Source organism: Pyrus communis, chromosome 15, assembly GCF_041283825.1.
Source record: "Pyrus communis isolate YQ-2024b chromosome 15, ASM4128382v1, whole genome shotgun sequence".
Lineage (NCBI taxonomy): Eukaryota > Viridiplantae > Streptophyta > Magnoliopsida > Rosales > Rosaceae > Pyrus > Pyrus communis.
The window spans coordinates 6,834,424-6,846,471 of record NC_142579.1 but is presented as its reverse complement, the minus strand read 5'-3'; the positions used below and the strand labels follow the sequence as shown (position 1 = coordinate 6,846,471).

Here is a 12,048-nt window from a genome sequence, read left to right as displayed (position 1 = left end):
TTTTTGTCTTATTATCTCTATAGTTTTTTGTTACACGGGTGGCGGATGTATCATAATTCTAACTCATTACCGTCGCCCTGTCGATAATCGCAAAGCCCTCCTTTCGAGTAGCAGTCCCATCTGCTCCGAATCGTCTTCGCAACCCCATTCCTGCATTTAAAATATGCCGCCGGACGGCGACCTCTGCACGTGCTTCGCCTGCGAAAATGGTGGCGGCAACGGTGACCACGTATCCCCTGACCCGAACTGTACGCATTGCAGGAAGTCCGATCCCTCACCCTCGTCGCTTTAATATTCTTCCTCGCTCGGATACGTTTCTGCGCCGCTGAGCGACTTGGAGAAGCTGCGGCGAGTCGTGACTGCTTCAATTAAGGGCTTCACCATCGGCGCCGGCCTCAAGGGCGGCCTCGCCATTTTCTCCATCCTAGCTCGGCTGAGACGACTGAAGCTCTTAGCATCTCTCAGGCGACAACCTCACCTAGCTTTGAATTTTCAGTGGCGGATCCTGGAAATAAATTCATTTCTCAGGTCTGCTTACATATTGAAGCAGGAAAGTTTACCTCCATCATACAAATCCTTTCTCAATAAACACGGATGAAAGGTGATACAGTAATATTGCAAGGTGTCAAAGAGATTGCAAGTGGCATACCTTTTACTAATTGGGAGCAATAGAAAAACATTGCAAATCGATTGGAACAAATATTAAACTCGATCCAGGCATGGAAGTTCCCTGCTTGGTATGCATCCTTCAATTATCATATTACTTTCTTTTCCTAACATGTGAAAACAATTTGAGTCTTTTTGTCATTCTTATCAAACTAATTTAATTTAAACATTATTACTTTGGTTGATGCATCAACAGCTTTTATGTCTTAAGCTTTCACAATTCACGCAGATTGTACACGGAGATCGGTCATATAGTGGACATATTTTTTCTTTCCTTAAGCCTATAAGAGAGCATTGCCAGTTTATCTTCCAGTGTATCTGATTCCTGCCCTTATAGTTCATCGGCAAGATCTCTTGAAAAGGTGATTCATCATGTGATTTACTTTCTTGATTATCTTATTTTCTATACCGGTGATGCTTTACGAAGATGTGATCAAGTGCTATCATCTTCTGGTTTGAATTTCCATGAAAGCAGAATTGATTTGACTGGGAAGAAGTTTTGAGATTTAAATATGTGGCTTTCGGATTCACCACAAGTCATTTTGTTGGTAAGCTTAGATAGCAGCCTATGCATTACTAATTTAGGAACTGTCTTATTGTTAATCAATATACGACAGGTTTTGTGTAGCACGTATTTGACTGGAATAGGAATTTAAATCACTAGTAAATTTCTGGTGTTATTATGTATTACAAAGTGGAGCAACAGAAACATGTTGATCTATGATTGTTGATTCCCTTCGTATTTCTGTTGAAGAACTCCTAATTTTGTCTTGTTTTTTCTCTGCTGTCTTCTTAGCGGTTGGCTATGCTGAGTACTGAGACTCTATCACCATCACCATTCTTTCTTATGATACTAAACTTCGTGTGTACGTATATGCATGTTGGATTCCTATAATGTTGTCATGATTAAGCTACTTACAAAATATACAAATTGGATATGTGCGTATAAGTTAGTGTAATCTTGGTTTTTGTTTCTGCTCCCTATGTGTTTATATATGCAGGCATTACTCTGTACTACTAAAGGCCCTTCTTGGTACTGCAAAATCAAGCTTGTTTCTTTCCGTATATTGCTCATCTGCATGGTTAGCAGCTATTTTCTTCTATCTTACGTTCTGATGGTACCATTTACATGAATACTGCTATTGGGAAAGATGTAGATGAGAACCCGGGAAGTGTCTTGATTTGGTTATTAAAACTGCCCTTCCTTTTATAACCTTGTGATAAGTGTTCAATATTATTTCTCCTTCGAAAATTTATTTCCATGGGGCATGAAGACCAGACGTAGGGACTGATGGAACTGGAACTGAAACACGGTACAAATTCTTTTAGAGAACATAGGAAGCCAATGGACATAGGATATAAAATGGACCCAAGACCAGGCCAGAGACTTACTTGAAACATAGTTGCCAAGGTGGCAATATTCCAAAACAATCGTGCAACGCCATGTGGGAAACTTAAAACATGTGGCGTCGTGTTAGAGATTGATTATAATTTATACCAGATGGGATGTAATGGATCCTCAAAAACTTGGAGACTAGATTAATAAGACCGGTTTGTTCATGTTTCGTTTTATCTTCTGTGGGATAATAGTCCCCTGAACCATCGGCTACAGGACAGATTAGAGAATCTGATATTTCAAGGCATAAATAGGTTGCCATAATCTAGTGATGTTGGACAATTTACTGAAATAGCGCTAATCGTCTGGGTTCACTTCCTCAAGGTACCCTGGAGGAGGGCAGTTGGTTTTTTTTCTTATCTTTTAAGTTGTTTTTACCCTGAAATCCCTCAACCCGCTTCACGAACATGGATTCAGTTCTTGTTATCAATTCAAAGTGTTGAATCAATGTAGTTTAACCGTATTGTTACTTGTTATCCCTTCTAGTTTTGTTGAGAAAATTGATCTTTCATTATTCAGAAGGCGCTTCTCTTGTTGTTCTTCAGGGCATGGACATGCTTTCTGTTTAGGATTTTCAGGAGGTGTAACATACCAATGGTTGCAATGGGGACGGTATGAACTTTCTTCAACTCTTTTAATTCGGTTCCAAGATAAATTTAATATCTTTGCTCAAGGAGTCTCAATCGTATTGGGCAGTTCCCGACTGGTCTAGCCTTGGCCATTGAGAAGAAGAGCAGACGATTTGAGATTTCACTCTACTGTTTTATCCACAGCAATCATAATGCATTGTTATGCACAAGAGAGGGACGCGTTCAGTTCGAAATACTTGAAAAAGTAGTTAGGAAGTAGTGTCTACAGCGTTTTCGGTTTAGACTCAATTTGTTAGAGATTTCCTTTCGTGCCATAACTATCACATTTTGTTACTAAAGTTGAAGGGAATTAATATACCAGGCGAGTTTGACACACTGTTGCGTCTCCTTCCGCACGAATACAAGCGATATTTTTTTTAATCTGATCTAAATTGCTGGGAGGGAGATTTAAACTCGGGTGCATGTACTCTATTGTCAATGCTAGTTCTACGTGATTCTTCGACTACTATATTCAACGATCCTCAATGCTACGAATTAATGGTAAGACCAAAAGAAAACATAAAAACTAAACAAAACCAAAGCATTCCTATTCATAATGCCAAAATCTGCAGTACAAATACCCTAAGTACAAGATGAACAAGAGCAAGTCCGATCCACCATATGACCCGAATCACACTTCGTCTTCATGAAGCAGCATATTGGGTATTCCCTTGCTAACCGGAAAGCGGCGACCAGTCTCGGGGCAAACAAGCGCACCCTCCTCGAGATGAAGCTCCAAAAGGGCATGGTGGAACTTGTGGAGGAAATCTTCAGAATAAAGCGTAGAAGGCTCAACCTCCTCAGGGAGCTCAACATAGCCCATACTACGAGCGGCATTGACAAGGGCCTTCCACTCGATCTTAGGGAACATGTTCCTGAGGAATTCAGGGTTGAAATCGACCGGCTTTTCAACCACCTTCTCTATTTCAATGCGCAGAGGGAAGCCGTTGGTCACACCTTTGATGTTCGACGACAGCATGTTGTGGGTTAGCAGCCTCATCTTTCTTACTATCTAGCCTAAAATGCAGAGTCAGTTCGCTTCGAGGACCTCAAGTCATAGATTAATACCAAAATTTACTAACTCAAACATTGGCTAAAAACATCTAAAGAGGAGGCTAAGGAGACAAATGAACATCAAATTCACCAAAATTTACAAGGTTTATCAATACAATACAATACAATACAATACTACAAATTAATTAAACAATCCCAAAGCTAATTAAACAATGCAGATTTCATCCAAACACAGAGCTACAGACAGAGTGCATAAACAGGGCAGAATCGATTCTCCTAAAAGCACCTAACTTTGGCAATTCATAAACCTAAATTATGTGCTTCTGATTCTCCGAGAAGTAGAAAGGGGAAAATGGGGAAGTTGGGTAAGCAAAATACCTGTGATTCTCCGAAGTGGGGTCCGCAATTTCTGGACGCCGGGAACTGAGAGAGAGAAGGGCAGAGAGTGCAGAGAGTCTAAGAGGGAGGTGAGCGCTTACGACTGTGGAAGGAGAAAAGAATTAGGGTTTATTTCATGGTAGAGTTACCTAAATAACCTTACCTTAATTTTTCTAGGAGTTTCTTTTTCTTTTCTTTTGGCTTCTAGGAATTAAATTTTTATTGGTTTGCATTGACTGTTGAACCAGACGCATGTAGTTCGATTCTTCACTCATACACTATCGCTTGTACACAAAAACATGTATTTTGAGGTTGAATTCATTTTAGGCAAAATTGTTTACACGGCTTTTAGCTTTAGTTAGTTAAAAGTATTTTTCTTTGCATTTGAGTTCGTAAGTTTGATTATTCCTCTTCTAACATCGCTTCTCAAAATTTGAAATTATATTAGAATTTATTTAAACTTTCACTTTTTGTCTGCAGAGCTTTTTACTTGCACGTTGAAATAAAGATTGAAAGTTTATGTTCGTTCGTGGTTATTCTTGTTGGAAAGCTAGAATACTCTTTATATATTGTTGTAGTTTCCCCTGAATTCTGTTGTACATCACACATTTTAAGTCAACCTGCAACTAGAATACTCTTGATTCCATCTCTGTGAATCTTCCTGGATTCGGGAGGATGAACTGTTGTGGCGAAGCCACCAGTTGATCCAATTTTTTTTTTTAAAAAGGGAGTTGTTATTGGCACTCCAACAATCTCATTCTACACTCTAAACTTTCTATATTAGGAAAGAAAAATACACTTGTGAGAAGTGTAGAATGAGATTTTTGGAGTGCCAATAACACTTCTCAAAAAAAAAAACCTATACTACATTAGGAGATAAAGAATTTAAAAGTTTAAGTGCTATTGTCAAATTTATAAGCATATAGAACTAGCAGCTGGGTTCAGGTGTGGTTGCTGATGCCGAACCTTACACTTGAAAATTGATATCAAACTTTGACAAATCGTTGATTATTAGTCTTTGATACTAACTTCGTGAGACTTCCATCAAAACTAACCACGTGACATGAACATAATTAAAATGGGTTTGTAAGATGTGGCCCATTGGTTACAATTTAGTCCTAGAACCAATATGTGGCCCATTGGTATAATACCACATTTTGTGGGTTTGTAAGATGAAATTTAGTTTTGTAAACAACAAAATTAATTGATTTCTACTCACAACAAATTACAATTGTGCTTATAGTCACTTAAATACAATTAAATAAAATAAAAGTAGACCATCAATCTTGATTGGGTTGATGTTAGCTTGATATGAACACCACCACTTGTACAGAGCAAACCCATAAACTGTGGCATAAGCGACCAATCTCAGAGGATACTTTTTAAATCTGCAAAAGGATATAATGCTCTTACAAGTCAGAACTCAGGGACTGCCTTATAAACCACTAATCTTTCTCTGCAATCTGATAATTGTTATTTGCATTCCAAAAATTTAATTGTGCGCCCCAAACTTTCAATATTAAAAAAAAAATACTCTTACAAAAAATGCACAGTTAAATTTTTAGAGTACCAATGATAATTACTTTAGTTAATTTACATTATGATTTTCTTGAAGGTCTATGAATTGAGAACATATGAACCCATGAACACGAAATCTAGTTCGATATATCCGAGTCATGCAAAAATTATGTACAAAGAGCCACTTAATGATATTCTTCTTTATTTGTAAGTGAGAGATTTTAGGTTCGATTCTCGTCAAATGTGAATTTGAACCACATTATTGCTAGCCCATTATGAGGCTTAGCCCACTCATTCACCCCCTTAGTGTAGATAATATCGTTTGTTAAAAAAAAAAAAAAATGATAGATACCATATTGATCAACCACGAGTTCAAAAGTTTAAAATGTCAAGAAATGAACTGAGAGTATAGCAACCATAGGGAAGCAATCCTAAAAAAGCAAATATGCAAAACAACATGCTCATGAACCAAAAGAGCGAGTCTTATTTATTTATTTATTTACTTTTTAATACAATGATATATTTAGACTAAAAAGTAGGGTAATACATTGTTTTCAAACTCGTCATTTATGAGATTCGAACATAAGACATCTCTTGTAAAAGTGAAAAGAATATAACTAGACCATAATATTAAGTGATACAACAACCAGTCTTATTAAATACATACAACTCTAACATTTAAAAGGTTAGATAACTAAAAGTTGTTTGTATTATAATTAAAAGATTTTCGACGTGAAAGTATACAATTCACTTTGGAGTGGGTCAAAACGATTGGTTAAATAAGTACAACATAATACAATAAAAGAGAAAATTGGTTGAATTTAGGGTTGTAAACAAGTCGAGTCAAATTGAATATCATTCTACTTAAGCCTTGTTTTTTAAATTTTTTCGAGCTCAAGCAAGGTTTGGCTTAGTTCTTAGACAAGTCAAGCTCAAGTGAGCTTAAAATTTTCAAGCTTGATACCAATTTTGAGCTATTTCCTATAATATGTTACTCCCATCTTGTAACAAAAAAATTCAACTTGATAGCACATTTTCATACTAGAATTCATATTAAACATAAACAAGTTAACACAAAATCTTCAAACATAATATAGGGCATAACGCATGAAGTTTATTTAAAAACAAAAGAAAACGGCGGGACTTAATGTCAATCTCCATCTTTAAAAAAGTCAGATTGAAGATATACTTAGAAAGACATAAACATTAATATTGAAAAACAAAATCTCAATCATGGTCTTTCATTTCAAGTAAACTTCTTGTATAGAGGCCACTTAGTACTACGGTCTAGTGATATTTTTCTTCACTTATAAGTGAGAGGTCTTAAGTTCGATTATTGCCAAAAACGAATTTGAAACACATTATTGCTAGCCTATTGTGAGGTTTATCTCAAACCTCACCCCGGCCTTTAGTGTAGATAATATCGTTTGTTTAAAAAAAAAAAAAAAAAACCTTCTTGTATAGAGAATCTAGTTCGATCTGTCTCATGAAAACATACTAGCTAGTTACGAGCTTTATAAGCGAACATATCAATGTTTAAGCTTGACGTGTTCCTATCAAGCCGAACATAGGCTTGACTTACTTCCTTCACGAGCCGAGCTTCAATAAGCCAACACGAGCCAAACCTAATGCAAGCTTGGTTTGCTTTACAACTCTAGCCAGGCGATTTCCCGTTTAGCATGGAGATTAACTCTAGCCTGAATTTTCCTTAACCAACTAGTTCTTAATTTAATAATACCTTAATACAATTCGCTCACGACCTCAATTCAGTCTAAGACCATCTTCAATGGTGACTTAAAACCTAAAAATATTTAGCCCAGAAAATTTAGGTTTTAGCCCAGAAACAACTTTTCTGCTCCAACCCTTCTGGCCTAAAATTTTAGCCTGAGATTATCTGTGACAGCCAGTTTCGAAAATTTTAAAACGTACACGTGAAAAGACGTTTTTGCCCCTAGTGTGATTTTTCGTTGTGTGGTTGTTTTTGGGGCTTTGTTGGCAGGTTTTGGGCCACACACACACTCTCCCACATCCCACACCCTTTTCCCCTGCCCTGCACCCTGTCCCGAGCTCCCTCTCCCTCTCATTTCCATCCCATACGTACGGACACACTCCAAAACCACCCAAACCTTCACAGATCGAAGAAACAAAGTACACATTCATGCTCGTGAGGTCCATTGGAGTCCAACCATACCTATTTCAGGTAAGGATACCTTCGTTTTCACGTCGAACCCGGGATACCAGATTTTTGATACTGTTCATGCACAAGTAAATTCTTATGTTTTTGGGAATTTCAAGCTTGTAGGAAGCTTGGTGAGGTCCTTAAGAGGCTCGGGGTGGTTCGTTTGAAGGTTTTGGACGTCGAGATCACGAGTTTCGAGGTTGGCTGGAGTTGGGGGTATTTTCCCGGCGAGATTTCGTGGATTTTAGCACTTGAAAGTGGTATGATTTTGTTCCTCTCGTTGTAAGCTTCAACTTGGTACCAATTTTGTGAAATTTGGTTGAAAAACGAAGAAGATATCACGATTTGAATTTTTCCCGATTTTCCGGCGGCGGCGACGGCGCCGGAGCCTCGCCGGAGAAGACAACCGAATATTCTGTCAGTTTGGACGGAATATTCCTAACGCCGTTGATGGAATCCATTAAAGTTAACGGAATATTCCTGATGGCGTTAATTGACGCCGTCAGCGTGCCAGGCACGTGCCTACGCGTGGTCGGCGCGTGGGGGCGAGTGCGGCGGTGGAAAATTTTTCTAAAAATATGGGGATGTTCCTGAGGTTGAGTAGATCATGTTGGTGTATTCATACACCCCATTTGAGCATTGTATGAGAAGTTATTTCTTAAGTTTGGTTATGTGCTTTAAAATTAACGTTTTTGTAGTTGTTTCGCATATAGGTGATACCTATCCCGAGGACGAGCGTGGTCACTCGAGGCAGGGGGGTTACGACCCTTCCACATACCAGTGAGTGAGCTTTTGGTTTTCCGTATATACCTATATACTTATACTTTTCCCAGAAATTGATTTTGAAACGTTTATTCGTTATATGCCATATATTATATTGCCGTTTGTTATGCATGGTTAGTTACATTTATATGTGTGTGTGTATTGATGTTGTGGACGCACAGGTAAGTGTCAGGTAAGTGTAATTCATGTTTACATTCAGTAGCGATTTGAGACACATAGAGAGCTCATAACCTGCACCCCCAGTGTTAGTGCTCCCGCCCAGAGTTGGGCACAGTCCTTCACGTGATGTTCACCTCCCGCACCACGCACTCAGCTTGGATCCAAGTTAGGTGCACAGTCCTGTCGTACAGACCACTCTAGGTGGTTCCGACTTGTAGGTGACCCGCGATTATTCGCCCAGCCTTCACGTGATCGTAGCACTTGAGCATATATATATGTTACACCCAGGCTTGTCGTACAAACCACTCTAGGTGGTTCCAACTCGTGTGCAGGTCTAGTTAGTGAGATGGAGATTTGAGCTCTAGATTCAGCCGTACAGGTCACGTTAGGTGACTCCGGCTGACAGATTATATGATATTGATGCGTTATTACCTGAGCACTTGCATTTTTCTTTGAGGTTTTGGCATAGCATATTCCTGAGCATGACTTATATATATATATATATATATATATATATTCTATTTTCTGGGAAGTATACAGGTTTTACGGCGAGGGATTAGAGCTTATTTATTAAATGGTTTTCGAAAAGCTTTGTTTTTGCCCACTCACGCTTTTGTTTTGCGCCCCTTCAGGTTCTAGTTGGCTAGCACGTTTGGTGGTTTCCCTGAGGATTTCCCCGGCATATCTGACAGACGATCACCAGTGTAGGACCACCTTCGGGTGTGCTTTTGTTTCGTCGTTTTCTTCTGGACTGTATTAGGCTTTCATGCTCTGAACTTAGTGTCGCACTTGTTATTATTACTTTGTGTAAAGCTAGTTTTATTTATTCGCACTATTTATATTACTATTTTATTAGCTTCCGCACTGTGCACATGGTTACTTCACTTCCACGTGACGACCAGCATTTCCTGGTCTCGATCGGGTTGTATCATTATCAAAGAATGAATTAAGGCTAATTTTTTTTAAATTAACTTTTTAAAAAAAAAAAAATTATGTAGACTATCCTAAATTAATTATATGAACATTTTAACCCAAAAATACTTAAATTCCAATAAATTTTGAAAAATCACTAAATCAATACATGAAAATATTTAAATATTTTTTTAACTTATTTTAGCCGTTGGATTTTAATTTGGACCGTTAGATCTTTTTTTTTACCGTTAGATTTGATTATATTTGATCTAAGTCGTTGGATTCAATAAATATATAAATATAAAACTAAAAAAAAAAATTTGAATGTGGACCGTTGGATTGACCAACGGTCCAATTACCACCACCACCTGATGAAGAAAAGTAGCCGTTGGCTACAGACAAAACTTGACAAACCGGGGGACACACCCACGTGGGTGGGGTCCACCTCAGTTGAATGCAGGTTGAAGGCCTTGCGTGCTGCGCGTGGAGCAAGTGACAGAGGGCAATTGGGCTTCACAGCCCAGGTTTCAGTCACAGAAGCTGGGGTCCACTCCAATTTGTGGCCTAAACTTGGGCTGGTATTTGACATTCATTTGGGTTTTAGGTTTTAGGGTAATTTTAGGTCATGGGTTAGAGTGAATTTTGGAGGGTAAAAAAGGGGGAATCATAGGTTTTAGCTCATTGTTGGAGTTGGTCTAACGAACTGAATTGTTCGGGTCAAATAATTTTTCTTTTTATAGGAGCGATATTTTTACCAACTTCAAATACAAGGCCTTGCATCAATCAATCAACATAGAATACAAATACGTATGCATTAGTGAATTCGAGGAAATCCAAGCATTATTAATTGGAAAATACCACCCCACAAAAATCCCATAATTCTAAACGACTAACCTTGTTATTAGTCCAGATCTTTGAGCAATTTCAGAGGCTCTTTCCTCGAATGAAACCGGAGAGGTCCACCGCGAGAAGTCGCGGTCAAAGTAAGCCCAATCAGGCAAAAGCAGCCCAGCAATTCCCAGCACACCAACCACGTACGTTAACTTCATCTTCTTCAAGGAATGAGTACATATTCCAACTACCACTATTACCACTGCTAACCAAACAAGTGAAGACCTGAAAACGGCGTCGTTTGCCATGGAAGTACTTCAGAGACAGAGACCAGAGGAAAGCTTAGTGAAGGCGATAGAGACGAAGGTGGAGAAGATGGATGGGAGTATAATAGGAAGGACTAGTGTGCGGGTGGGGATGGAGGAAATGGGCATGGTTGGGTGGTGGTAGCGGCCATGCCACAGCAAAGTTCTGAGGATTTGCTTCACAAAATTAAAGGTAGAGAAGTGGTTAGAAAATGCTTTCAATGCAAACCCAACTGTTGTTATAAATGCATTTTATATTGTCAACACTCTTTCTGGGCATGTATGCTTTTGCTTAGCTGTGAAATGCATGGGGAACGCCACGTAATCCCCAAGTTTTACACCTTTTTTGGGTGCAATTTGATCTCTTTTTTTATTTTTTTATATTTTAATGTGGGCATGGTTGTCACTTAATACTATAGTTAAGTGATGTTTCTCTTTATCTATAAGTGAAATATTTTTAGTTTAAATCTTATAGATGATGAATTTGATATTAATTTATTTCCCTGCTTATTGGTTAATGTCAAAGTGGGCAGGGTTTTCGATTTTGGCCTAGACAAGTTTGGGTTGTCGGTTTTGTAATTTAAAAACTAAATCAGATAATTATGTGCCACTTATTATTATAGTCTAGTGATATTCATCTTCACATTAAGTAGAAGATCTTGGTTCGAATTCTATGAATGATGAGTTCAAAACCAATTTATTATAGCTGATCCATTGTGCAGTTTAGCCCAAATATCCTACCTCTTGGTGTAAATACATCGTTATGTAAATTGAATAAACCATTTTGTTTTTAATTTTCAATTTTTTTTAAACTAAAAACTTGTTTGTAATAGTTTTCTATTTCAGAAAAGTAAAAACCAAAAAAAAAAATTTCGTTTGAAAAATTGATTGATTTTGATTTAAAAAAAAAAAGTTATTTGATAACCATTTCGTTTTCCGTTCACTTTTATGAAAATTGAAATCTTGTTTGATAACTATTTTTAGTTTTTAGTCTAAAAAGTGAAAACTCATGCCCAAATTTTAAAAACTCAAAAATCCTAACATATCTATTATCTAGGATATCCTTATGAGATTCTACCATATCTCTTAGACTATATATTATCCTATTAGAGTTGTAATCCTATTAAGGTAAGGAATTAACCTTTCCTACTACTATAAATAAAGGCACAATGGGGTGGAATGGAATACACCTCACAATTACACATCTCTCTTCTCTCTCTATGCGCCGCACCCCCTCTCTTTATGGCCTTCATAATTGTTCAGTAAATTATGCCTACA

General features: G+C 37.8%; 2 protein-coding genes and 1 pseudogene across 4 annotated transcripts; 1 reads left to right on the top strand and 2 right to left on the bottom strand.

Moving 5' to 3' along the window:
• Positions 1-163: 163 nt before the first annotated feature.
• On the top strand, positions 164-3,027 carry LOC137742749 (uncharacterized; annotated as a pseudogene). Its single transcript, XR_015956118.1, has 6 exons — positions 164-229; positions 344-737; positions 896-1,028; positions 1,668-1,748; positions 2,608-2,674; positions 2,759-3,027. The product of XR_015956118.1 is annotated as an uncharacterized LOC137742749 (transcript).
• A 191-nt stretch (positions 3,028-3,218) lies between these two features.
• LOC137714193 (multifunctional methyltransferase subunit TRM112 homolog A) lies at positions 3,219-4,236 on the bottom strand. Of its 2 annotated transcripts, none has more exons than XM_068453469.2 (2): positions 4,084-4,236; positions 3,219-3,708 (listed from the first exon to the last, which is right to left on the bottom strand). In XM_068453469.2, exon 2 carries the CDS (start codon positions 3,689-3,691, stop codon positions 3,323-3,325), a length of 369 nt encoding a protein of 122 aa, XP_068309570.2. In that variant the 5' UTR covers positions 3,692-3,708; positions 4,084-4,236; the 3' UTR covers positions 3,219-3,322. The 2 variants fall into 2 exon arrangements, with proteins under 2 accessions (XP_068309570.2, XP_088542214.1); XM_088686088.1 differs by having other exon boundaries at positions 3,219-3,703.
• An 891-nt stretch (positions 4,237-5,127) lies between these two features.
• Positions 5,128-11,008, bottom strand: LOC137728967 (signal peptidase complex-like protein DTM1). The gene is made up of 2 exons (XM_068467787.2): positions 10,529-11,008; positions 5,128-5,471 (listed from the first exon to the last, which is right to left on the bottom strand). Exons 1-2 carry the CDS (start codon positions 10,771-10,773, stop codon positions 5,327-5,329), a joined length of 390 nt encoding a protein of 129 aa, XP_068323888.2. The 5' UTR covers positions 10,774-11,008; the 3' UTR covers positions 5,128-5,326.
• Between the last annotated feature and the right edge of the window lie 1,040 nt (positions 11,009-12,048).

Bases quoted from the DNA above. Each gene is read 5' to 3' on its own strand.
- LOC137714193 (XM_068453469.2), bottom strand. From the start codon at position 3,691: ATGAGGCTGCTAACCCACAACATGCTGTCGTCGAACATCAAAGGTGTG.
- LOC137728967 (XM_068467787.2), bottom strand. From the start codon at position 10,773: ATGGCAAACGACGCCGTTTTCAGGTCTTCACTTGTTTGGTTAGCAGTG. The intron at 5,472-10,528 runs GTTAGTCGTTTA...ATCCTTTTGCAG, and splicing joins AGATCTGGACTAATAACAAG to ATTTAAAAAGTATCCTCTGA.